The 25,437-nt window shown below is 40.7% G+C and overlaps 1 protein-coding gene and 1 long non-coding RNA gene across 7 annotated transcripts in view; both read right to left on the bottom strand.

Annotated features, from left to right (window-relative positions):
- The window catches only part of TRIM9 (tripartite motif containing 9), a 266,203-nt gene that overhangs the window by 33,381 nt on the left and 207,385 nt on the right, over nt 1-25,437 (bottom strand). For all 6 annotated transcript variants that reach the window (XR_004184920.1, XM_009211534.4, XM_031668111.1 and 3 more), the window contains 4 exons: nt 16,618-16,713; nt 14,179-14,301; nt 1,647-1,757; nt 360-513 (listed from right to left, as the gene is read on the bottom strand). Coding sequence is in view for 5 of the 6 variants with exons in the window: in XM_009211534.4 (XP_009209798.1) it covers nt 360-513; nt 1,647-1,757; nt 14,179-14,301; nt 16,618-16,713 (484 nt within the window). In the remaining variant the exon portion in view is untranslated. The remainder of the gene's footprint in view (nt 1-359; nt 514-1,646; nt 1,758-14,178; nt 14,302-16,617; nt 16,714-25,437) is intronic.
- On the bottom strand, nt 9,661-14,171 carry LOC110743782. The gene is made up of 2 exons (XR_002523358.1): nt 12,794-14,171; nt 9,661-12,729 (listed from the first exon to the last, which is right to left on the bottom strand). It is a non-coding gene; the product is annotated as an uncharacterized LOC110743782 (long non-coding RNA).

Below are 25,437 nucleotides of genomic sequence, written 5' to 3'. Positions count from 1 at the left end.
CAATTCTGGACTCCTCTGATTTATATCAATATTTCTGGATTCCTTTCTGTACCAAGATTTTATTTATGTATAGTGATGATCTCTTTCTCTCTCTGCCTTCCTCTTTTCATGTCAGCTGTTCTCTGGTGCTGAACACTTGAAATCTCTTAAGACTCTCAAAGAGGCAAGCATTGAGTTGATCTGAATTTATCCAGCTTGCTGAAAGATAGGTCACACATTTATAAAGAGACATTTTCATTACATAAGTTAGGAGCCACTCCAGATTCTTGTAACATTAGCCAAAGGGGTACTGATCCTGCTTCAAGCACCAGCATCCACTCAGGATGTTGCTTTCTGACTTGGGGGATGCAAGGACATACCTTTCACCTGCACGAAGTCGAGCTGGTGGATGGATTGCAGCAGAGGGCTGTTGTCCAGACTCAAGTCAAAGTCCGTGGTCATCCTTGGAGTGAGTGTGCCTTTACCCCACTGATCCTCAGTCAGGTGCACTCTCCTTATGAGGGCGTCAGAAATCTAATCAGATAAAAAAGACCACAGCCTAAGAAATACACCACCACAGTCAAAACACAACACTGCCCCTTGGCTCTCCAGGAGCGTTACTCCCAAAATGCCTTGAGAACTCATACCCTGACTGCTTCAGTGCAGTTGGTGAGGAACACCCCATTAGGACTAGGGTGACTCATAATTTATCAAGCAAATCTGAACACTTTTGTGAGTCGGGGGGCACTATAAGAAATTAGAAGGTGTTAACTGATTTAATAGACAAATCTGAATATATGATCATGCTATTTATGATAGATTTACTAAATGCCAACAACTTTAAAGGATGATATGTTGGAAACTAGTTAATTTCTATTAGAATCAGTAGCTCAACCCTTCTAATTTAAAGTGTGGGTATCCTATCAAGACTTGGAAATGAGTTTCATAAAATAGTTTAGTGAGGGTGCAGATGGAATTTCTCACAATTTAAGCACATCATCTTCATGTGATTATCACTGTATTCTTTGGTAGAAAGCTCTTTCATTTCTTATATTCAATCTCTCTCTGTCACTCTTGGCCAGTTTAGTAGAGTGTGACTTGGAAGAGATCTACATGTTCCTTAACAAAACGTTCCTTATAATTGGGATCAAAGCTTAAGTAAAATCCAGCTTACACCATAGCATCTCACTAAAACAATTAACACTGAAGAATAAGAAATCTCTGCATTTGAGAAATCACTGACTTTCTGGCCAGTAGAAGGTGTCAAGAAGGTAGACATCTTACAAACTTAGACACTTAGACATCTGACAAAACTGTCCAAGATATATTAATGAATAAGGACCGAATTCTTGGGCAAGGCAATAACTCCACTTCGAAAGAACTTACAGATAATTATGTTTTCATGATTAAACACAAGAATAAAAAGAAGCAAAAAAGAAAAAAAAAGGCCATGCACCTCTCAAACTTGTAGTACATGGTAGCAGTGACTTCCGGGAAGTCAGTGGAGTTTATTTAGCAGGCACTTCCATGTACACTGCAGTGTGAAGGTAGGTTCTGTTACTGAGGGACCCAGGCCCAGCCAGGGCTGTTGGAAGTCTGACTTAAGCATCCTAGACTATGTCCTATGGGACATTTAGAATCTGAAGCAGAAACTAGTTAACTCTTACCTGCAAAAAGCCACTAGGATCATTTTCCTTAATCACCTCCAAGCAGTACTCCATGAGACCTGTGGTCTGGCGCAATTTCACTGTGCAGTGAGAGATCTGATCTCGAACCACCTAGGATTAAAAAGACAATAGAGCGGTCCAAGATGGCAGAGGGTAGAAGAGAAGCAAACTGGACCATTGGAAAGCTTCTTCAAACCAGAATCCATTCCATCCTGGAATGGAACTAAATTTATGAGAATATTTTCTGGGAATGTCTGCTGTGGATAAGGACTCTGGAAGACAGATGTGATAAGATTCTCAAAGGAAATTGGTAACAGGATCCATCAGAAGGGAAGGCAGGTAGATTTTAGAACCCTAGATCTGGTGACCTTGGTGCATCAACGAACACCTTCCAAAGGTCCCCCTGCCCTGCGCTTTTCTGTGAAGCTAACTCTCCTGTGCGGTTTGCCGGGGGTCTGTGGAGGAGCTATAGCTCCCCAAGATGTGGCTGCAGCTGTGCTTGGTGACACTGTCCACCTTCAGTGCCCTCTACGTTACTTTTAAAGAGCAGACATCACCATCTGAACCCAATTCCTTTCCCTTCCTGCCCCTCCATGCAGCCAATTGTTCTGCATCTTTTTCCCTGCGTGGTTGGTGGGGGGACCTGGAGGGCCAAGGTGGAGCTTGGGAGAGAGAATGAGCTAATGACAAGCTGGAGAAAGAAGACGGATGCATAATTAAGTTTTAAGAATAACCCACTGAAACCACTGCCTCTTTCGGAGAGCAATTGTAAAGGCTGCTCATTTGCCAAGCTGAGTCTGCTTTAACCTAAATAGGCATCTCTCTGAGCAAGCGGTTTTTGCTTCTAAGAAGCTGTCTGTGCTTAGTGATGAATACATGACATTCCTTGAAAAGTTTTCTTCTTCAGAGGCATTTGTCATATGTGTCCGCTGCTCAGTAACCCAAATCTTGAATGCCTACATGGTTTTTTTTTTATTTCCAAAGATAGGGTCCTGCCATGTCGCCCAAGCTGGTCTTGAATTCCTGGGCTCAAGCAATCCTCCTACCTTAGCCTCCAAGTAGCTGGGACTACACTGCACCTATCTTTGAATGGTTTTCGAAGTGTAAAATTGAAGAAGGGTTTTCCAGGAGCCATAATTACTCACATCCTCAATATTTATACTACTTTGCAAAAGCCTAAAAATATCTAGTATTTTGGATTGTATGGATAATAGCCAAAAGAGAATCTAATAATAATTATTAAAAAATGTTTTGTTCCTTCTTTTCATTTTTGGTTATACATTTATTTTCCATTAAAGATTATTTCATCCACTTTCCAAAACAAACAGGAAATAGATGAGAAAAAGCAAATACTCTTATCATTCTAATGTAAAATTTTAAAGTACTTTGACATTTCTTTTTAGTTTTTCTCTGGAACCAGACTTATCATTGCAGTCATTGTATATGACAATTTTACCTTCCCTTTCCCCCAATTTAATACTGTATCACAGGCATTTTTCATGTTGCCACCATCAATGGTTACCAAAATATCCCATTGAATGGGTAATCTTAATTTGCTTAATCATTCCTGTTCTCTTATTATTGGACATTTAATTTCTATCTAATATTTTGACAACTCATTCATTCATTATTTCTGATTTTTTTGTTCCTAATGTTTTACTGTGGCAAAATATACACAGCATGACATTTTCCATTGTAACCATTTTCAAGTATGTAATTCTGTGGTATTAAGTACTTTCACGCTATTGTGGAACTATCACCACCATCCATCTCCAGAACTTTTTCATCTTCCCAAATTGAAACTCTGAACCCGTTAAACAACATCCCCATTTCCCCTTCCTCCCAGCCCCTGGCAACCACCATTCTACTTCCTTTCTCTATGAATTTCACTATGCTAAGAACCCCTTACATAAGTGCAATCATATAATATTTGTCCTTTTGTGACTGGCTTATTTCACTTAGCATAATGTCTTTGAGATTCAACCATGTTGTAGCATGTGTCAAAATTTTCATCTTAAGAGCAAATAACACTTCGATGTATGTATACCATATTTTCTTTATCCATTCACCCATTGATGAATACTTTTGGCTACTGTGAATAAAGTTATTATAAACACGAGTGTACAAATATCTTTGTAAATCTCTGCTTTCACTTCTTTGCGGTATTATACCCCGAGGTGGAGTTGCTGGATTGTGTGAATGCTACGTTTAAGTTTTTGAAGAATCACCGTACCATTTTCCATGGCAGCTGTACCATTTTAGATTCTCACAGCAATGCACAAGGATTTCAATTTCTCCACATCCTCACCCACACTTATTATTTTCTGATTTTTTAAAAATACAGCCATCGTAAATGTGTAAAGTGGTATCTCATTGTGGTTTCAATTTGCATTTCCCTAATGACTGGTGATGCTGAGCACCTTTTCATATATTTATTGGCCATTTGTGTAGCCTCACTGCTAATCAGGTCTTTGTACATTTTTAAAATTGGGTGTTGTTGTTGTTGAGTTGTAGGAGTTCTTTATATATTCTGGATATCAATCTCTTATCAGATATATGATTTTCAAATATTTCCTACTGTTGCGTGGGTTGCCTTTTCACTGCTTGTGTCCTGTGAGACATAAATATTTCCAACTTACTTATATTTTGTTTCCTTTGCTTTTGGTGTCATATCTGAGAAATCATTGCCAATTCCAGTGTCCCAAAGGTTTCCCCCTGTGTTTTCTCCCAAGAGTTTATAGTTTTAGGTTTTGTATTTAGTTCTTTGATCTATTATGAGGTAATTTTTGGATATGGAGTTAAGTAAGTGTCTAACTTCATTTTTTTTTTTTTTTGGCATGTGGATATCCAATTTTCCCCACACCACTGATTAAAAACACTGCCTTTTTCCCATTGGCACCCTAGTGAAAAATAATCTGAGCCAGTATGTAAGAGTTTATTTCTGGATTCTATTCTATTACAGTGGGTCTATATATGTGTCTTTAGCCAGCATCCACTATTTTGATCATTGCAGCTTTATAATAAGTTTTGAAGTTAGGAAATGTAAGAACTTCAAGTTTGTCCTTCTTTTTCAAGATTGTTTTGGCTATTTACATTGCCCAATTTTCTGATAGATGATTTGTTACTGCTTTTTAACTTTTAATAATAATTAAAAAGGAAAATAAAATGTAGGATTTAAAAATCTCTTTATTGCCACTGGTGAAAGGAATCAACTTTGATGGAAAGATTATTTTTGTGAGTTTTGGGGGGATCAAATTTAAAATTCACTAGTTGATTTATTTTCTTCTGACATCCAGTATGCCTGACAACCACCACCACCATGGTCTGGGCTCAATAAATACAAATTATTTTATTTTTTTATTCAGAAAATAACAGGAAGATTAAGCTTCCATTTCTTGGGGAGGAAAACCCCACAAGTAAAACACTTAAAAATTAAAGAGAGGTGACCTACAGCGAATATGCTATTCCCCTCTGCCGTATGAGGCTGAACTAACTTGTTTCCAGGATGACATTTTATATTTTGGTAGCCAGTGTATTGGTGCTACTAGGTAGCAGACACCTCCACAGCCATCATTTCATTATCCAAATGATATCTGCCCTTGACTACTGCCCTGGAAGTCTGAATAACAAGGACAGATCGAATCTGAGCACTATAACCCAGAGTCAGTCTGCTTTTGAGATAAAATAGACTGAATGGTGGTGTTTCCTTTCCAGAGAATTCAGTTCAATGATGTATTAATGTACTGAAATAAATACATTACTCAGTCCTTATAAAATTCCATGTTTGCTTCTATAAATTTCCTTATCAAGTATGGTTTATTGGGTGCTGAAGGAGCTATCTGAGTGTTGGGGCTCTCTGCTGACTCTTAAGAAGCTTAATTGTTGCACTGCCAAAGAGCCGGGTTTCAGCAGGGGTTTGCCCTTGGATCCTGCATTCTATGACTCAAGCTCCTTGGAAGGACTCAATATTCTTGAGTTCCTGGCTCTCAACCCCTCATTCTTGCTACAGTTGATTTTGGTCCACCTTTTTACATTTTAATCAACCATTCACAATGATCACAATAGCCTGTGATAAAATCACTGCTAAAAATTGAACTATGGGGTTCCCAAAGAAGCATTTTGGGTGCCCTGTAATTAACTTAGAGTTCCTGAATTAATTTAGCAAGATTTCCCACATTATAGAAATCAGCCGGATTATCTTAAATCAGATCTTTTAAGAGTATAAATACTTTCTCTCTAGCTGTCTTTATCAACTCTCTTACTTGCTACCTTCTTCAACCTGCGTTATTCATGCCACATTTTGTGATCATTTATTTCTACACTGAGTTTTTCATAGAAAATGATTCCTGGAAGCCAGGCCACCTCACTGTTGTCTTTGAATGACACATTTCTGTGCTTTGGCTCTGACGTGCCAGCGAACCCCTTGGCATCATGTGTGCAGCGGGCTGGATTCAAGAGGTCCTTTTCGCAGGGACAGAGCAAGTTGCAGAAATGACACAAATAGGGCCTGGGAGAACAGTTTTCCTGTTTTCATCTGCACTAAAGCCTAAACCAGCTCCCACAGGACAGTGAATTAATCTGTAGTCCACAGTTTCAGAGAAGGCTTTTAAAATTTTATCAGCAGAGCCACCATCTGTTCTGGATGGCAAATGCCTATTGATCATTTGAACAGTTTTATTTTGTTAAGTGGCAAATTTATAAGGTCATTTCTTGGGTCAGGATATGACACTGATACTTATTTGTTAAAGGAGAGTCTGAAGGACAGTTGTGTCCCTTTGAATTCTTGACATTGTCAGTAGCACAGAGCAACCCAGGAGAGAGTATACAACAAGTTTTGTCCTGCCTGTCCACAATTACATTTCCATCACTAACAGACCAATCTCCTTCCTCCAGGCAGTTCATACGACACAACCAGAAGCAAGACCTGAGGTTAATTAAGGGGAATTTCATTCTTAACCCAACCATGACCTTCCTCCACCTCCATTTACCTCTCCATTTTACATGTGGTTCTTTTAACATTTTTCTTTATTTATCCTTTTTAAATAAATGCTTTTTTCTTTCTTTTCTTTTCTTTCTTTTTTTCTTTTCTTTCTTTCTTTCTTTCTTTCGTTTTTTTTTTTTGAGATAGGGTCTCACTCTGTCACCCAGGCTGGAGTGCAGTGGCACACTCACAGTTTACCACAGCCTCAACCTCCTGGGCTCAAGTGATCCTCCCACCTCAGTCTCCCTAGTAGCTGGGACTACAGGCACATGCCATCACACCTGGCTAATGTGTATATTTTTGGTAGATATGGGGTTTTGCCATGTCATCCAGGCTGCTCTTGGGCTCAAGTGATCCTCTTGCCTTGGCCCCCCAAAGTGTTGGGATTACAGGCGTGAGCCACCGCACCTGGCCAATGCTTTTTCCTATAGTACTCTCTCTCATCATAGGCTTTGTTGGGATATCACTAATGAACTACAGCCTAAGTAAACACTAACATTCTTTCTCTATTTCAAAAAGTTCTTTCTTAAATATAAGCTATGCCTTCCCATTATAGTTTAAAACAATTTCCCCTAAGCATAAGGTAATCCTTTAATCCTTTTCGTTTAAGGTCCAGTACAATTGTGTTCTCAGTATCTGTGGGGGATTGATTCCACGATTCCCTGAGGATGCCAAAATCCACAGATGCTCAAGTCCCTGATATAAAATGGCATAGTATGGACACATAACCTATGCACATCCTTCTATACACTTTAAATCATCTCTAGATTATTTGTAATACCTAATACAATGTAAATAGGTATTATGTTGTATTGTTTAGGGCAGGGGTCCCCAACCCCCGGGCCATGGACTGGCACTGGTCTGTGGCCTGTTAGGAACTGGGCTGCACAGCAGAAGGTGAGTGGCGGGCCACCTCCTTTCAAATCAGCAGCGGCATTAGATTCTCATAGGAGCAGGAACCCTACTGTGAACTGTGCATGTAAGGGATCTAGGTTGCCCGCTCCTTATGAGAATCTAATGCCTGATGATCTGAGGTGAAACAGTTTCAGTTTCATCCCCAAACCATTCCCCCCACCCCCCACCCCCCTGCAGCTCTCTCTTTATTAATAATAACATCATATTATTAACAACATTAATTATGTTAATTAACACTATATTAATTATATTATTACTAATAACATAACATTAATGATACTATGACATTTTATATCAGGGACTTGAGTATCTGTGGATTTTGGCATCTGCAGGGAATTGTGGAATCAATCCCCCACAGATACTAAGGAGACAATTGTACTCCATGGAAGACAATTGTCTTCCATGAAACTGGTCCCTAGTGCTGAAGAGGTTGGGAACCACTGGTTTAAGGAATAATAAGGAAAAGTCTGTACATGTTCAAGAGAGATTTTTGTTGTCAAATATTTTCAATCCATTGTTGGTTGAATTCATGGATGCAAAACCCATGGATATGGAGGGCTGACTGTACTTTTAAGATGCAAGCTTGAAGAGTTTGTTCTCCATGGGTCCTTTTGATCAGGAGGGAGTTTCTATGCATCCTGTCGTGTCCTAAAGCATGATGACCAACTGATGCTTTGAATTAACTGTGTGAATTAAAGGTGAAGTGCTTTGGCTGTTAGATCTTTCCGGTAAAATAAAGAATTCTCCTGTTTTTTTTTCCAAGAGTAGAACATTATCTACCATATCATTGTCACATTCACTAAAACTTACAGCATTTAACTTAAGAAAGAGCATCTTAAATTTCTCACAAGCCACCACTCTCCCCCATAGTTTAAGGCAAATATTTTCCCCATTCTCTGGATACCACCTTCTATACTAATGTTATTAATTTACCCACACTGGCAACTCATCATTTCAAAGGCAAGTCTGAGGCTTTGAGTTTTTAATCAAGAAAAGGATCATTTAGGCCTTTAAATAAAACACACACCTGTTTTTAGGAAGTCTTGAGGTTTTTAACAGTAAAGCTGTGAAATTTCTGTTCTAGAAGTGTGAATATCACCAATGCTTTATCAATAAACATGGAGTGAAATATGCAAAGCATCCTCTTAATGTATAGAATACTGTATCCCCGTACAGAGAAGTTAATGAAAGAAGAAATTCAAGACATTGGGAGAGAGAAGCATACTGGGCAGTCCCAACCACACAGGAGAACATTTACCACTGAAGGCGAGTTGCAATAAGAGTGAAGCAGTATGATGTGTTGTAGGATGTGAAGTGTAGCAAAGTATAGTGGATTACTCCATCCTCCTCAAAGTATGAGTTAGGTGCCTTCTGGAGGTAAGAGGTGTCACCCGTATCTGGGTTGAGGCAAAGAGTACTAAGGAAGTTCTGAGACTGACTTTGATTGGCATTGCCAAAGTGAGTAGGGAGCTGTTCAGGGGTGTGACCCCTAACTAAGAGGAACTTCAGCTGTGTGTGGAGCTTCCTCGTGATTCCATGGGTAGCCTGGGAACCCTATCCCATACAGTCTCTCTTGTGATTTTTGCTCCTACATGGTGGGAAGCAGAAGACTGCAAAATAATGCCAAATGAAACTCTGAAAGGAATTCATCATTCATGATGGGCTTGTAATCAATCATAATTCTGGTTAAATAATTAGAATTGGTTTCTACAGACTTCTGCTGAGGGCAACAGAAGGCTTCAAGTTGTTCCAGTGTGCCTAATTTTTCCAAATGTCTTCATTGTAATGGAATAACTGAGTTATTTGCCATTAGTTTTACAGGGATTGAGGTGGTTCTTGGCTTGAATTAGTTGCTTTTTCTTTCTAGTAATGACTGTAGCCAGTCAAATGGTATATATTTTTAATTTTTTTGTGAGCTGGAATTGTCTTCCTTCCTTCCTTCCTTCCTTTTTTTCTCCCTCTCTCTTTCCCTCCCTCCCTTTTTTCTTTCCCTCTTTCTTTCCTTCCTCCCTCCCCCTTTCCTTCCTTTCCTTTCCTTTCTTTTCCTTTCTTTTCCTTTCCCTTCCCTCCCTCCCTCCCTTCCTTCCTCTCTCCCTCTTTCTTTCTTTTCTTTCTTTCTTTCCTCTCTCTCATCTGAATCAAAGGATGATTTGCCTGTTATAAAACAATGACAAAATAGCTGCAGTAAGCAGTTCATATGCCAATAATATCCATAATGTAAATTTGTGTTCTTAATATGCAATATAATTAATTTTTGGCAAACATAATGGGATCATAACAGGCAATACATGATAAATAATAACAAAGATAATGGTGAAAATAATGATAATTATTCTAACAAAATGCAAAGGTTACACTAGGCCTCAAAATCAAGCATTCTACAGGTAACTACAATTGGCATACGGAGGTCCTCAGTAAATATTAATATGAAGACTGTGTAACATGGTAAGCTTTATCATCAGCCCTCAGCATCCTTGCTGAATAATTTTGTTGGTATGTTAAATTTACCAACCACACATGGTAACTGAAAACTAGAATTTTTCCCCAGAATCATTTGGAATAACTGTAACATTTTTTTTTAAGATCTTTCAGGATCTTAGTGTTCAAAGGTAATCAAGAAAATACATATCGCCTCTTACTATTCAATGTGTGAATTCATTCTAAAATATTAGAGAGCACACATTTAAGACAATTTCAGAGTTACGTCAAATTGTGAATGTTACATAAACAAAAATAATTTCTAGATATGTCTTTGGGCTTATCAAGAGAAAGTGGCATATGTAAAGTTTCTGAAGAAAGCATAGATCTCATTAATGGCACAATTTAGTTTAAGTGTTGTCATAAATCCCCTGTGAGGAGCACAGATAGGAAATTTAAGGCTTTCTTCAGCTACAGCAGACCTGGGAAGGATGTTAACACAATGGACAGACCAAGACAAAACACCCGGGGGTCCAGTGTGCTCTGCTGACTGTTGGAATATTGCCCAAGTAGCTCCAAATAAGAGTTAGTAATATTTTTCTTGGAAGCTCAAAAACACTTCTTCCCTCAGTAGCTTTCTGACATTTGCATTAGTTCACTACATTTGGAAAACAGATATTTGGTTCCCAGCATTTTATCAAACCACAGAGTAGGATTAACTATAATTTACATTTCAAACCGTTTTCCTCAAACATGTCCACATCTGCATATGTCTCAGAAGCTGTTTTGTTTTTGTTAGCTCACCAAACTTTGTGAACTATTTTATACAATGATCAATTATGAATTCATGCCACTAAAGAATCTCCCAGGTGCATGGATAATAACACCAGTGTATGGGCTAATTCTAGACTATGGACTATGGTATCATAGAAAACAAGCCCCTGGAAACTTTTCTTCAGTGTGTTGAACGAAACCATATTTCCAGTCATTCTCTCTCGATCACAACATAATAGTTAATACACATTAAAGATCGTGCTAAGTGCTTTGCAATACCCTGTGAGGTACCACTTCTAGCCTTATTTTACAGACAGATGAAATAAATTTTTGAGTCAAAGACTTGCTCAAGGTGAGAAACCTAGTAAGTGAGAAAGTGTGTCCTCTCACCCCAGCCTCTATGACACAGAACATGGGCTCTTTACCACTCAGTTCCATCTTACTTCAGAACCAGAACTATTAAATCTGTTCAAGCAATCAGTGCTTTCAGAGAGGGACATGAGTAGATTATAAAGACTGTGTAAATACACACTCACTTTCCAGCATCCTTAGTTTTTTGGATTGCTCTAGGAGAGAGATGCCAGAAAAATACACACACAATTCCTCTCTTTGTCAGCAAAAAGCAGGCCCTCAGAGAACTCAGCCAAAGGGAAGCGGAAGAACATAAGATTACCCCTGCAGGACAGTGAGTGATGGGTTAGCCAACAAAGATAGAAAGAAGTACTGTGCTTGGCAAGTGATGTCTATAAAAGGCCAGTCTTTTCTCACAAACCTGAGTAGCAACAGAAGTGACAAGAAAGGGAAAAGGCAGGGGGAGAGAAGGAGAGCGAGCGAGCCGTGGAGGCCTGTATCAGTGGTCATGACGGTGTGAGTGGCACTGGTGGCTGTTTTTGGAAGCAATGACAGATATAATCAGCTGAAAACAGCAGAGAAACAAATCACTCGTGACAGAAGACAGAACAGCTTTGCTGCTGTGGGGGATAGCCAGCCACCTGTCTCTGGTTTCTGCAGTCCTTTGAGGTCTGGGCAGGAAACTCCAGCCTGGGCAGGGTGGAATGAGGGCAGGCAGCTGCCTCTGCTCAGCAGCCCCCAAATGCATCCGCATGCCCTGCCGGGGCAGCCCAGCCAGTACAGATGGACCATCAGAGGAGGGAAGAGGACATAGTCACGCGATGTGGCATCCCAGGGATGCGTGAAAGCCATTCCTGGGCAATGACATCTGCAGCTACAGCACAGTCCTTAACTGATTTTCTCACAGTACTGTTCTGCAGAGGCAGCACGGAGCAGGAGGGCAAAGGGGGCTTCTCATGCCTTCTGCCATTCTTTGATAGGGATAAATGATGCATTCTCAATCGTCAAAAAATTCCCCCTTCCCTCCAGATTGCTGCCTTTATGTCTCTCCCATATAGAAAAACTGGAGTTGCCCTACCATCACCATGGGACTGTCGTAAACTGTTCACCATATTCTTTTAAAAAGTGCCAGGAAGTGTTTTCAATGTTTCAAAAAAGACATTTCCATTAAGAAAAAAGTTAAAATGTTACGGCTAGGTACTTAAATAGTTGGTCCACTATTTAGTGGGGCAAACTGTTCAGTTTCATTTCCCAAAGACATTTGTGGTTTTATTTTATACAGTTCTATGTGATTCAAATGATATTTTGAGGGCTGCTATAACAATAAAAGTTCGGGTTTCTGAAGGGTGCTCAAATTGAAGGGCTACAGTGACAGTTTTTTTAGCCATGTTAGGCCAGGTGCTGGATACAGAAAACATCCATTGGTCTTCAGGCCTAATCGGATGGACCAAGACCACAGTGCACATGTGCTAATCACCCTCTTCTTCCCTGACAGCTTTGCCGATTCCTGCAGGTAGGAATGTAAGTGGTCATTAACACACACTTCCTATAATTTGGACTGCTCAGGTGCCAGCTCTTGTCACTCTGTGACCATTTTAGCTGCAAGTAATTTTGCCCTGTCACAACTTCTGTGACATTGGGCACCTCTCTGTGACCATTTTAGCTGCAAGTAATTTTGCCCTGTCACAACTTCTGTGACATTGGGCACCTCTCTCCTGGAAGCCCACTCTCTACCTGTGTTGGGGTCAGCTGTGTGTATAACTTATCTCTTCCATTGAACTGTAAACTCCATAAGGGCAGGACTCCTTCTGAGCCACCTTCATTTCCCTCCCTCCTCCTGCTCCCCTGCCCAGCACTATGAGCATATGGTCAGACCTCATTTCCCCCTTCATCCTAAGCCATGCCAACACTGCACACTACATACCCACCACCCGCCAGTAGCCACTCTGAGGCCTGCTGGCCACATGTGTGGGCCTCAGCTGATTGTCTACTGCTGGACCCCTTCTGGTTTGCTCTTCTCATCCACTCATCCTTCCTCTCACATCTTGTTGCCCTGCACCAATGGGGTGATAGATGGAATATCAGATGTCTCCTGAGGACCAGTCCTGCCAATAGGGTCCCATTCTTATAGCCAATTGATTCCACCGTGTCATGACAAAATTCTGTGCAGCTTCCAACTGTAAAGTTCACTTGAGAAGTTAAGACAAATCATGTTGATTTTCTAGAAAGTACAGATTCTATTTCTCAATTCAAAAGTACATTTTTGCCTCTGTACGGTCACTCTATCTAAAATTTCCACCCCCATCCCCAGTACTCACTATCCTCTTATTCTACTTTTAAAATTTTTCTTAGCACTTTTTTACTAATGTACTCCACATTTTACTTACTTATTGCTATGGTTTGAATATATCCTCCAAAACCCATGTTGAAATTTAATTGCCATTATAAAAGTATTAAGAGGTAGAGCCTTTAAGGAGTGATTAGGACATGAGGCCCCTGCCTTCATGAATGGATGAATGCTATTATCTTGGGGGAGGGTTAATTATCATGGGAGTGGGCTCCCACTTAAAGGTTGAAGTTTGGCCCTTATTCTCTTGTTTCCCATGCTCACCTGTCCTTCTGCCTTATGCCATGGGATGATGGAGCATGAAGGTCCTCACCAGAAGCCAACACCATGCTTTTGGACTTCCCAGCCTCCAGAACCAAGAGCTAAATATAATTCAATTATTTATAATCGCCCAGTCTGTGGGATTCTGTTATACCAACATAAAATGGAGGAAGACACTTATTTATTATTTATCCCTCCTGATAGAATGTAAGTTGCATAAAGGCAAGAATTTTGATTTATTATTCCTATGTCCACAGCAGTTCCTGGCCGAGAAAAGTCACTCAACAAACATTATTTGGGTAAATGAAGGAGTAGGTAGTGAATGAAGGGATGTGTCTGCTCCTTTCTGGCCAGACCACTGGCTACCCAAGGCTGTGGGCATCCTCTTCTCCTGTCCATGGGAAGGAATTCTCCCAGCCTGTCCATCATGCCTCCCGGGAGCCTGGCTTGTTGGCTTTATGCTCTTCCCATGATGCAGTACTTACCTTCAGCTTGTGCTCATGCTCCTTGTTGACGCGGGCCAGCAGCTGGGCTTTTCTTCTGTTGAGGGCATCGATGAGGGCATCGCATTGGGCCACCAGACAGGCTTCAAACTCCACACTGTTCTCCTGTGTAATAGAGCACATTTCTCAACTGCAAGGTGCTGGGTGCCTCAGGCTGCCAGAGAAAACAGAGCTCCCCCATCCTGCTGAAGGGAATGAAAAGGAACTCTGTCCACAATGCACATTTGGTAATTTTTAAAAAAATAACTGGATAAACTTTATTCTACACTGGTCATGTTTTGCTTTAAATTTAGATTAAAAGGATAAATATTTATTGCTTAAATTTATCAAAAGGAAATCATCTCCACAATTTGAATTATATTAAGTAAAACAAAGCTTTAGTTTACAGAGTTGTGTATGAATGCTTTTGAAGGCCACATATGTCCAGCTACGTATGGTGGAAGCTGGCATTCAAAAAGGCAATGAGGAGGGAATGGGGCATTGCTGAGGTATGAGAAATCATTAAATTCAAAGGAATAAAGAAGAAAAAGGATGGCACTGGTCTTCAATGTTAACAATAATCCAATGAGAACAGAAGTTTATAAGATACAAGAATAATGGATACAAGTACTTGCCCCTTTCATTAAGGAAAGCAAATAGTAGGCAGACAAAAACAATCAATGTGTGTAACAGGGATCACCCTGCCATAAAAATCAGATATGACCCAACACCTTGCAGGGGAAAGGCAACTTCATGCTAAATGAATTATAGCTTCCCTTTGATGTTTAAATTAAATGCTGGATATAACATTTTTATTTGATTTAAATCTGTACATGCCATAAACATTTATTTCAAGCAATTCTTTCAATGAGTTATACTCTGTTATTAAGGATAAGCCTTTCAATGAGTAACATATGCAATTGTGATTCTTAAACCATAATCTGAAAAAAAAGTAATTTACAGTAAATGAAAGCTAAATACTCACATATACATTAGTAGTACTTAAAAAGCACCACCCAGTTGAGGAAACTGTAAACTTTTGGGGGCTTGCAAGGAAGGCACAATTTTAATTTATTTAAGGCACAAATTTTAATTTATTACCAAAGTCATAAAGAACTGTGTCTCTTTATGTAATAATCAACTGGTAGGCATTTAGTAATTGTTTTCAAATGCAAGGTCTTTGTATAAGGAATGTGTTAGTAATTGCTTGAGCAATGCTAAATTTTGGCTTTCAAGGCAATTGCTTTTGAACTCTCAGAGAAGGCCCTTGGAAAACATCATTTAAGAGCTCTCTGTGCCACATGAAGGGTAATATTGTAGGGTGGGGTGAGGGCAAACCTTCCCCTTGTAAGCTCTGTCACTGATTTAGAGCAGAAAGAAAGCTTTGCTCTGATGAAGAGGCCCAGGCAGAAGCAAGCCTGGGGCTGCACATTTTATGCCAGCAGAGTAAAGAAAGAACTGATTGATAAACTCTATTGCTTTGGAAAACAGAAGGAAGTATACAAAACTGCTAGGCTGTTAGGGAATCAAAAGTTTAACATGGGCATGTGTGCCAAAAAAAAGGCAAAGAAATTAGTGTGTAATTCTTTGAAAGGGTGGCTTACATTTAAAAATCCATTTCTGCCTTGACATGGTTAAATATGAACTTAGTCAACTTACTGGAGGCCAGGTTATTTCTGTGAGACAAACCTCAAAACATAAGAATGCTAAACAGTACACAGGGTCATTATTTTAGTGTTTCATACAGTCTATGGTTTTTCTCCTTCAGCTATAGTGGAGAATTTATGAGCTCTTAAATGCTGGTTGAACTGCTGGTCATTGTGTCTAGATAAAGCAATCTGAAATTGGAGTTGCCAGGGGATCGTGGTTGAAAAATATTTAAATGTCTAAGCAGAGGAGAAGCATTATTGTGTGTCAGGGAAGAAGAAAAGAAGAAAGAAAGGCAGAAAGGGAGGAAGAAAAAAAGAGGAAGAAGGAACAAGGGAGGAATGAAAAAGAAAACAAAGGAAGGCAGGAAGGAAATAAAGGAAGGAAGAAAAAAAGAGAAAACCGTGACCTGTTACCATTAAATGATACAATTATTACAAGGTGTTTTGGAAACCTACAGGGCTTTACCAACTCAGCAATAAGGATCCTGAATTTACAAAGAAACAGGCCTCTTTCTGAATATTCAGTAGTAGAGAATTAGGACCTCAGTGTGGAAGACAGGAACCAGTTGGAAAATCAGGCTGTGTTTCCGGCTTGTTGGCAAAAAGCAACTACCTTAAGAAAGGGTATCTTTGAAGCTGATCTCTGTGTGTGTTTGTATGTAAAGAACAACAACAACAACAAAGTAGGAATTTTCCCACAACACATAAAAGTCAAAGAGGAGAAGGAAACTCTCCCGCCACACAGTTACGTATTAACCCACGGGTTTCCTTGTGTCCCAGGTAACACCCATACCTGGATCTGCTGGACCATGTTGCGGAGTTGTACCAGAAACTCCTTGGCTTCTTTGGCCCTGTCTGACAGTCCGTTCAGCGCCTGGGAGAGCTGGCTCTGCAAAGACAAAGAAGGAAGCCATGAAGCTATAATCACAGGAAGCAGCAACAAGGCCACACAGGTGTTTTCAGTGAGACTCAAAACTGGAGAGTCATCAACCTCCTCAGATTCCTCTTGTCTGAGGTTAGACCTTTTTGCTGGCATTTGTAAGGGTAGATTCTGGTGTCCAAACTCGCTGGGCTCCTGAGTAGTTTCTCCTTGGAAGCAGTGAACACTTCTGGCCACAGCAGTCAAAGGCCCTCACCAGCCAATATCAACCTAGAATTTCTTCATCTCCTTCACTGATTAACTAAGCAATCATTTATTGAATACATATTATTTGCTAAGGACTAAAAAAGCAAAACAAAATAGTGAGTCAGATGATCTAATTCTTATCAACGTTACTTAGCACCAAGGGCTGTTGGTCTGGGATTAAGGCAGAGAGAATGAAGAGAGTCAATAACAGGATGAAGGAAGGGGTAGGTATTGGTGTGATCCTCTGTGACCACTTAAATATAATCACAAATTCAAAGGGCAGGACGACATTCCACTCCCGCCTCATCTATGTCCTCTTCCTTCTCCCAAGTACAGCCCTGCTGCCCTAGCACATTTGTGTCCTTTCCACACTAGCCTCCTACACCAAGGCTTACTCTCTTTCTTTCTTCCCACACCACCCCATCCATATGAGGAGGCAGTTCTGCTGGGTTGGCAAGGTGTCCAGGTAGGTACTTGCTCTTCCAGCCTCCTCGTCTGCTGGGGTGGCCGTGGTACACAATCCTGATGGACGAGACCTCAGTGGAAGTCTACTGGGGACTGAAGGGGTCTGGGAAAGCTTTTGTGTTTCTGCTGATACGGAACCACTGTGATTGATGCAGCCTCTCCCCTGTGGTTCCTGACTTTAGGATGGATGTGATGTCTTCTGGCTCACATGAGGAGAAGGCCAATAGGGTATGGGTGGAGGGATGGGAGGGGAAGGAGCCGGGTTCTGACGGCATCTTTGAGCAGCTGAGCCAGCACCTGAAACCTTCACCACTAGCTTTCTTGTTATGCGAGAACAATTAACTCCTATTTAAGTCACTGTTCTGGAGTTTTCTATTGCTAGCAGGAATTTATATCAAGTATCACTGTACTTGATACAAATTTCTTCCCCTCCTAGCAGTCTGGGTCTACCCTTCCGTACCTCAGGTACAGAGACAGACTCCCTTTCCTGCACTGCCTTCTTTGCAAACTAAAGCCTATTCTCCTTGCCAACACAATGATTCATCTACCCTTTCCTTTCTGTAAAAGGACAGAACCTTAAAATTATATCTCTTGGTGCTGTGAATGCTTTTCTCTTATATTTGTCTTTTAAATACAAAGTTGGACACTGACTGTCTAAAAATATGCACACCAAATGCTTGGTTGAGGCAATGTAGGATGGTAGAAAGAACATAGGCTTTGAAAGGTTGCAGATTCTTGCTCTATCCCCTACTAAGTGTGACCTTGAGAAAGTTACCTTTGTCTGAATTACTCCAATGGAAAAGATGGAAAGAATAGTAATACTTTGTAGTTGGGTTATGGTAAGGGTTGAATGCATTAATCAATGTGAAAGCTCCTGCTAGTTAAAGGGATAATTCTGAATTCAGAAATGCCGCCAGTTACTGGCTGTTCAACCCTTTATACATAGTTTTACCTTATCCATAAAATGAGAGGAAGAGTACTATTCTTGGGTTTTGTGGGCATTGCATAAGATACTATATCTAAAACCCAGAACCCTACTACCCTACTGGTGCACAGTGCATGATGCTTGCTGATTGTTAACTCTTTTTTTTTTTTTTTTTTTTTGAGACAGAGTCTCACTCTCCCACCCAGGCTGAAGTGCAATTGTGCGATCTTGGCTCACTGCAATCTCTGCCTCCCGGGTTCAAGCAATTCTCCTGCCTCAGCCTCCTGAATAGCTGGGATTACAGCAGTGCACCACCACACCGAGTGAATTTTTGTATTTTTAGTAGAGATGGAGTTTCTCCATGTTGGCCAGGCTGGTCTCGAACTCCTGACCTCAAGTGATCCGCCTATCTCGACCTCCCAAAGTGCTGGGATTACAGGTGTGAACCACCGCGCCTGACCAGCTGTTAACTCTTATTTGCTTTCTTCATTCTTGCTCACACAAACACCTGCTGACTGGGGGGATTCGCAGGACAGATTCCTGGAACATGGTCTGTTGGAGAACATTTTTGATCACCTGTACTTGGCTCTGTGTATTCAGGCTCCAAGAGGCAAGACCAACACAACTAAGATAAAGCTCAAAGTGAGCCTACAGCTGCAAAATTCTTTATGATTGGGTCTCAGCTACAACACTATTTGGAGTAAAAGTATCTCCTCAATAACTATTAATATTTCCAGGAGCCCAAGGGCTAAAAGAGGGAAAATGGTTCTCATTTGGAAGAGCAGGCAATAACATGAGATACATATTTTAAAGAAAGAAATTTTTTTCATTGTTACTTTAGAACTCATATCTTTTTTTTCCTGAATGAGTAAAAGTTTGCTGGACTACCATAGTTTTCTTCCTCTTTTTATTATAACCTATGTTTAGTAACCACACTTAGATGTTTCAGTACAGAAGCAAAATTGACTTGGTTACACAGAAGCAAGGCTGCCTGGCATCTTGTATTCCAACCTTGCAATTAATTGTGTCTGTATAAGTCAGACTTGATACCCATAAAGATTTTTTGACCAGGTGCTGCTGTATACTTAGAAATACAATTATTCCTAGTAGTAGACAAAGAGTTCTGGTCCCATTTAGTCCCAGGATTTTATATGACAAAGCAATAAGTGAACTGCAAAAATCAATTTATTTCCAATTTCCTCTTTGTGTTTATGTTCAGTCCCAAGAATGCCTTCTACCTGGCTGTTGATTATTCTGGTATTTGATAAACAATTGCATTATAAGATAAAGATCTAGAAATCATTCTCTTAAGCTTTGTCCACTTGTAGAAACTGAGGAGACAATGAAAAATCCTGGAAGACTATCAGTAGAAAGTGCTCTTATTGCAAGGATTTATATGCACATTGTTTTTATAGGATGGTGTTTTGATCACATTTATAAGCTCCATCTGATGTAGAAGAACATTATTATTGACTGATTTTGTTTCCCAGATGCATTTAAATTCCTACTCTGTGCTAACAAAGATGTTCTGTATTCAGGACCACAGAGCAGCGCTGGAAATTTATGACCAGAACAATGAAGATGCAAATATGTAGTACGTGTTTTCATCACGGCATCTTTGGCGGTACAAGCAGTCATTTAAGAGAGAAAGGTACAGTTCTAAAGCTGTTTATAATGCCTAAGCAGTGACATTCAGATGTCTTGGATATTCGTTTTCTAGGTACTGAAAAGGTGTCACGATCTGCAGGTGAGTGAGAGGAGAAAAATGACGCAGCTGAAGCCCTGATCTCGTCAAGTTGTTCTCAGCTGGGAGCATGCTGAGGATCACCGAGGTCTCCCAGAAAGATGACAAGTTGTTCAAGCCTGAAGGAGAGAAACAAAGAACTCTGCCTCCTCCTTCCCTCCTTGTGTGGCTTTCACTCTCAGCTTCCACCCTGACCCTGGCTCCCCTTGCCTCCCCAGGAGGGAGAGATCAGGCATTTACCCTGGGAGAGACTGTGGAGGACGTTTCAGGACCTACTTCTCACTCTCAGCAAATGGGTAATGCAATTCAATCCATCCCGCCCAACGCCTCACTTGCCCAAGCTGCTGAGCATGCTGTAAACACTCTTCACCTGGCCTTTTCCCCTCAATTCACCACGAATATTGGATAGAGATAAACTGGGACAAATGAAAAGAAGCTTTCTGGCTGTCTGGGATCTGAAGTTACAGGCTCAGGATGGGTCAAAAAGGGTCACTCGAAGAGTTGGTACAAAACAGATGAGGCGGCAAACAAGCACCGGCAGCTTGATGGCCCAGAAAATGACCCAGCTGTCTCCCTGGGCGTCGGGCACCTTCTGGTGCTGTATCACAGTGCATGCCATTCAGGCACCGCAACACCGCTGGGCCCAGGAGCCAAAGCCCACTCCCGCTCCTTCCCAGGTTCAAAGGTAAACACAACACTCACGAAAACAGTGACCATTGATGTAGTGGGACTTTGAGGGAAGGCTGCCCAGGAGAATAACAGTTTTTCTAATGAAATATTGATCTCTGAGTCACATTACTCAGTGATTACTCATTGCCGGTTACTCAGTACATTACTGACATGGCACAATTAAAAAGTGTAAGAAAGAAATTCTAATAATTCTAATACATTGGTCATTTCTTATGAGCCAGGAACTCTGATGAGTGCTTTCAGTGCAATCCCAATCACCTCCCTGCCATTTTGCAGAGGTGCCAAGAGGATACCACTGAGTGAAGGTTTCACCATTCACTTACAGAACAGCTGGAACACAAACCCTCATGTGATGGCAAACTCATGCTCTTTGCTCCAGCCTTCCAAAAAAAAGAGAATTCTCTCACCCTCACAGGCCAAAACAATTGTTTAATTGTTTAATCCATGGTGAGAGCATGTACAACCAGAGAAGGTGAGTGGATGACTATGATTGATTATGAGGGGGTCTGATTATGCTTAGCAGCCAGATAGTATGTACATTACAGCATGACTAGTTAACCTATGAAACATTCAACTTTTTTCCTGCATGAAGTTTTCTGGTGAATTTGAAAAAGTCCCCTGACTGAGAGAGGAGTCTCACGGAGAAGGGAAAAAGCTTTGAATTCAGGTCCACTGCCAACTTTTTCAACTACTGGCCTAAGATCTTGGGCAGAAATTGGGTGAAGTGGGAATGAAGTAAAGGAAGGAGACCTCACAGAGTGACTGGTACTTGGGGAACCATCAAGCTGAGCTACCCAAGGGGCCTGATTCCCCTTCTAGGAAAAATTTCTATTCCTTCTGCCTGCACCTTTAGTGCCTGCAAGAATGGATTCCTTCTCTGCTTTCTCTGGTGCTGGAAGATCCTGGATATATCCCAACCCCAGTTCACTACAGTCAGATGGACAGGAGTCCTCCAAGACCAGCTGGTCTGGAGATGTCAACTTATCTCTAAGCCCAGCAAAGAGCTGGGGCAGTGAACAGGCTATGATTTGCAAAAGAGTAGCTGGGCCTGGGAATGGAAGCACACAGTATAGGGACAAAGGGTGTGTGTGTGTATGAGTGTGCATATGCATGTGAGTGTGTGAAAGTCTATGGATATGTGGGTAAGAATGTGAGTTTATGAGTGTATAAGTGTGTAAGAATGTGTATGCGTATATATGTGATTGTATGTGAGATAACGCCATCAGTGGAGTATGGTGAGGCTCTTGGCTTTGGGCAAGGCTGGTATCAGAGGAATCTTATGGGTAGGGATTTGCTCCATTAAACTGCTGCTTATTGTTAATTGGTTGTAAGATAGATTCAAGGCTGGCCGCGGTGGCTCATGCTTGTAATCCCAGCACTTTGGGAGGCAGAGACAAGCGGATCATTTGAGGCCAGGGGTCCAAGATCAGCCTGGCCAACATGGTGAAACTTTGTCTCTACTAAAAATACAAAAAATTATCCAGGCATGGTGGCGGGCGCCTGTAATTCCAGCTACTCAGTAGGCCTAGGCTTGAGACTCACTTGAACCCGAGAGGTGGAAGTTGCAGTGAGCTGAGATTGCACCATTGCACTCCAGCCTGGGCAACAAGAATGAAACTGCTTCAAAAAAAAGAAAGGAAGGAAGGAAGGAAGGAAGATTCTATCCTTGACCAAGTTATAGCCAGGGTCCTCTGGGCCCTCTTCTCACTTAGGCCTCAACCTTGGCCTATAAAGACTTGAAGAAACACTGACACAGTTTCTAACAGATCAAGGCTGAATTCCTAAGATGACCGCAGCCTCCCTTAAAGTACCTGCCTGAAAAAATCCAAGGCTGCCAAAAGAATTTGATGTTGTTCCATTGAACACCTGAAGAAAGGGACTCTATCTGCCAGTCTCTGTGAGGGGGTAGGGGTCTAACTTCAATAAGCAGACGTTAGCAAACCCAGATGGATTTCATACAGACCAATTTTCTCCTTCCTCATTTTTGGAATTTTTTCACTTCTGTGACTCTGAGCCCCTGCCCAATCCCTTTCCTATTCCCTCATTCCTCTGGTAAAGTGCCCAGTTACTTCTGTACAAATCGAAGTTGAGTTCAGTTCATGATGTACTCTTTTCCCTGTTGCAACAATATACTGATTAAAATCTGTCCTTTTTATGCATTAAAATCTGTCCTTACCACTTTAACTAGTGTCCAACTAGTTAGTGACAGTTGCTACCCCTGCCTCTGACCCAGGGAGAGCGGGGCAATCTCTGGGCAATGAGCTGACCCTTCAGCAGGCAAAAGTTACCTTGAAGGACAAGTGAGGCAGCACATCACTAAGGATGCAAATGTTGATAGATTACACTAGGAATTGCTCTTGGCCACAGGGAACTAACTGCCTTACTCAAAGCTACGTCCCCTTCTGGGGATGTCCCATGGTAAGTGAATGGCTGGGGCCCCCTTGCTTCAATTTTGGGACAACCCTGAAGAACCATCCCAGATCTAGAACTTCTAGTTGGATTGGTTGAGGTCATTGCAGGTTAGCTTCAGCCTCAGTTCAATCCTGGCTTCCTCACTTCCAGGTGAATCTACCAAGAGCACTCAACAACTAACCATCTCTCAAGAGTCTGTGTCCAGGGAACCCAATCTAAAATATTAAGTTTCAGTTTCCTCGTCTGCAACATGGGGATAATAACAGAACCTACATCATAGGACTACCATGAGGATTACATGAAATCACGTATATAAAGTTCTACACAATGTCTAGCATATTGTTAAAATTCAATAAGTAGTACAGGTTGAATATCCCTGTTTTGAAAATCCAAAATCTGAAATATTTCAATGAACTTTTCCTTTGAGCATCTTGTCAGCACTCAAAAAGTTGGGAATTTTGGAGCACTTCAGATTTTAGATTTTTGGATTAGTGATCCTCCACTGGTAAGTAAAATGTAAATATACCAGAATCTGCAAAACTCAAAGTCTGAAACACTACTGGTCCTAATCATTTTGGATAAGAGATACTCAACCAATGTTACTTTTATTTATTTATTTTTGAGATGGAGTCTTGCTCTCTTGCCCAGGCTGGAGTGCAGTGGTATGATCTCAGCTCACTGCAACTTCCGCCTCCCAGGTTCAAGAGATTCTCCTGCCTCAGCCTCTTGAGAAGCTGGGACTACAGGTGTGCACCACCGCACCCAGCTAATTTTTGTATTTTTAGTAGAGACGAGGTTTCACCATATTGGTCATGCTGGTCTTGAACTCCTGACCTTGTGATCTGCCTGCCTTGGCCTCCCAAAGGGCTGGGATAACAGGTGTGAGCCACTGTACCTGGCCCAATGATATTTTTGTAGTAAGAATAAAGTTAAAATATACATACATAAATCAGTAAAACACTCTTGTCATACCACGTCTTGACTTAGGGTTTGGTCAACTACAATTATTCAAACAGTGAGGTAGACTGTAGTATTGTTCAGAACAATTTGCTCTGGCCCCATTTTGTCACATGACTTGCAGTGCCTCCTGCAGATGGAGCATGTGTCCCTACCCCCTTGTCATCCTTGGCCATATGGCTTGCTTTTTAGCCTAAAGAGGCACTGTGATTTTCTGCTAGCTCTTTTGCTCTTCCTCTTTGTCACAAGAATCAGTGGTGTGCTGATAAACCAGCTCTCAAAAAACAAAAATCAAAACACATTTTTATTTGTAGAAATCATCTATTTATTTTAGAATATTATAGATCCAGCAGATAAATAATAAACAAGAATACAGGTTATCTGGATAATCCAATTAACAAGTTCAGTTGTATTTATATGAATGTGTTCCAAAGGTTTATATTATGCATATTCTCTTTATATTATATATAGAAGAGAATATACCCCTTGAATGTTTACCAAAAGCTATCATATACATGTATCTGTCCACAAAATAAGTATAAATGCTAAAGAATAGAGATTCTGTGAACTAGATGCTCTGACCATAATCTATTAAAACTGGTAATCCATGACTTTTCACTTCCTCTTCAACAGGCCACCTGAATTTTCTGAATTGTTTTCCAGTTTTTGCTTCTAAGGCTTCTTGGTGGTAAAGCCCACCTTGATTACAAACAGTCATCAACAGCGAGAAAATCCACATTTGTTTAACACACACTTAGATAGCACTCTATGTGCCAGGACCACTTCTAAGTGCTTCACAAATAAACCCTGTGAGAATTTAGGCCTTAATTAGGAAAAAAGCAATAAGAAGTTTTTGAAAAAGGGTCCCTTCTCCCCCACATACTGATAACTTTAAGAGGTAAAATTTTAAACATGAGATTCCATTCTTTGCTTATCAGATTACAAAAACAAAACACAAATGAAAATATTTAGAGTGACACACAGGAAAGAAGTACTCTCATCACTTTCAGCAGGAGTGTGCATTGGATTGACCACTCAGAGGGGCATTTTGGGAGTAGGATTTTTAAAAATCCTCTATTTTGAAAGTTTAATGCAGTTTCACCTTGGGAAACAGGAATAATCAAGAATGTTTTCAAATCTTTGCTACATGAATTTCATTTCAACTCTTTGCAACAAGAAGGAAACAAATTATTCTAAAATAGGAGATTAATTAAATAAATTATAGAGACCTATACAGTGACTTACACTACAGTTTAGCAGTTAATAGCATGAATTCTGGCCCCAAACTATCTAG

The sequence above is a fragment of the Papio anubis genome, chromosome 7, assembly GCF_008728515.1.
Source record: "Papio anubis isolate 15944 chromosome 7, Panubis1.0, whole genome shotgun sequence".
In the NCBI taxonomy this organism is placed as follows: Eukaryota; Metazoa; Chordata; class Mammalia; order Primates; family Cercopithecidae; genus Papio; species Papio anubis.
Note: the sequence above shows the minus strand (reverse complement) of the source record. Positions and strands in the feature narration are given on the sequence as shown.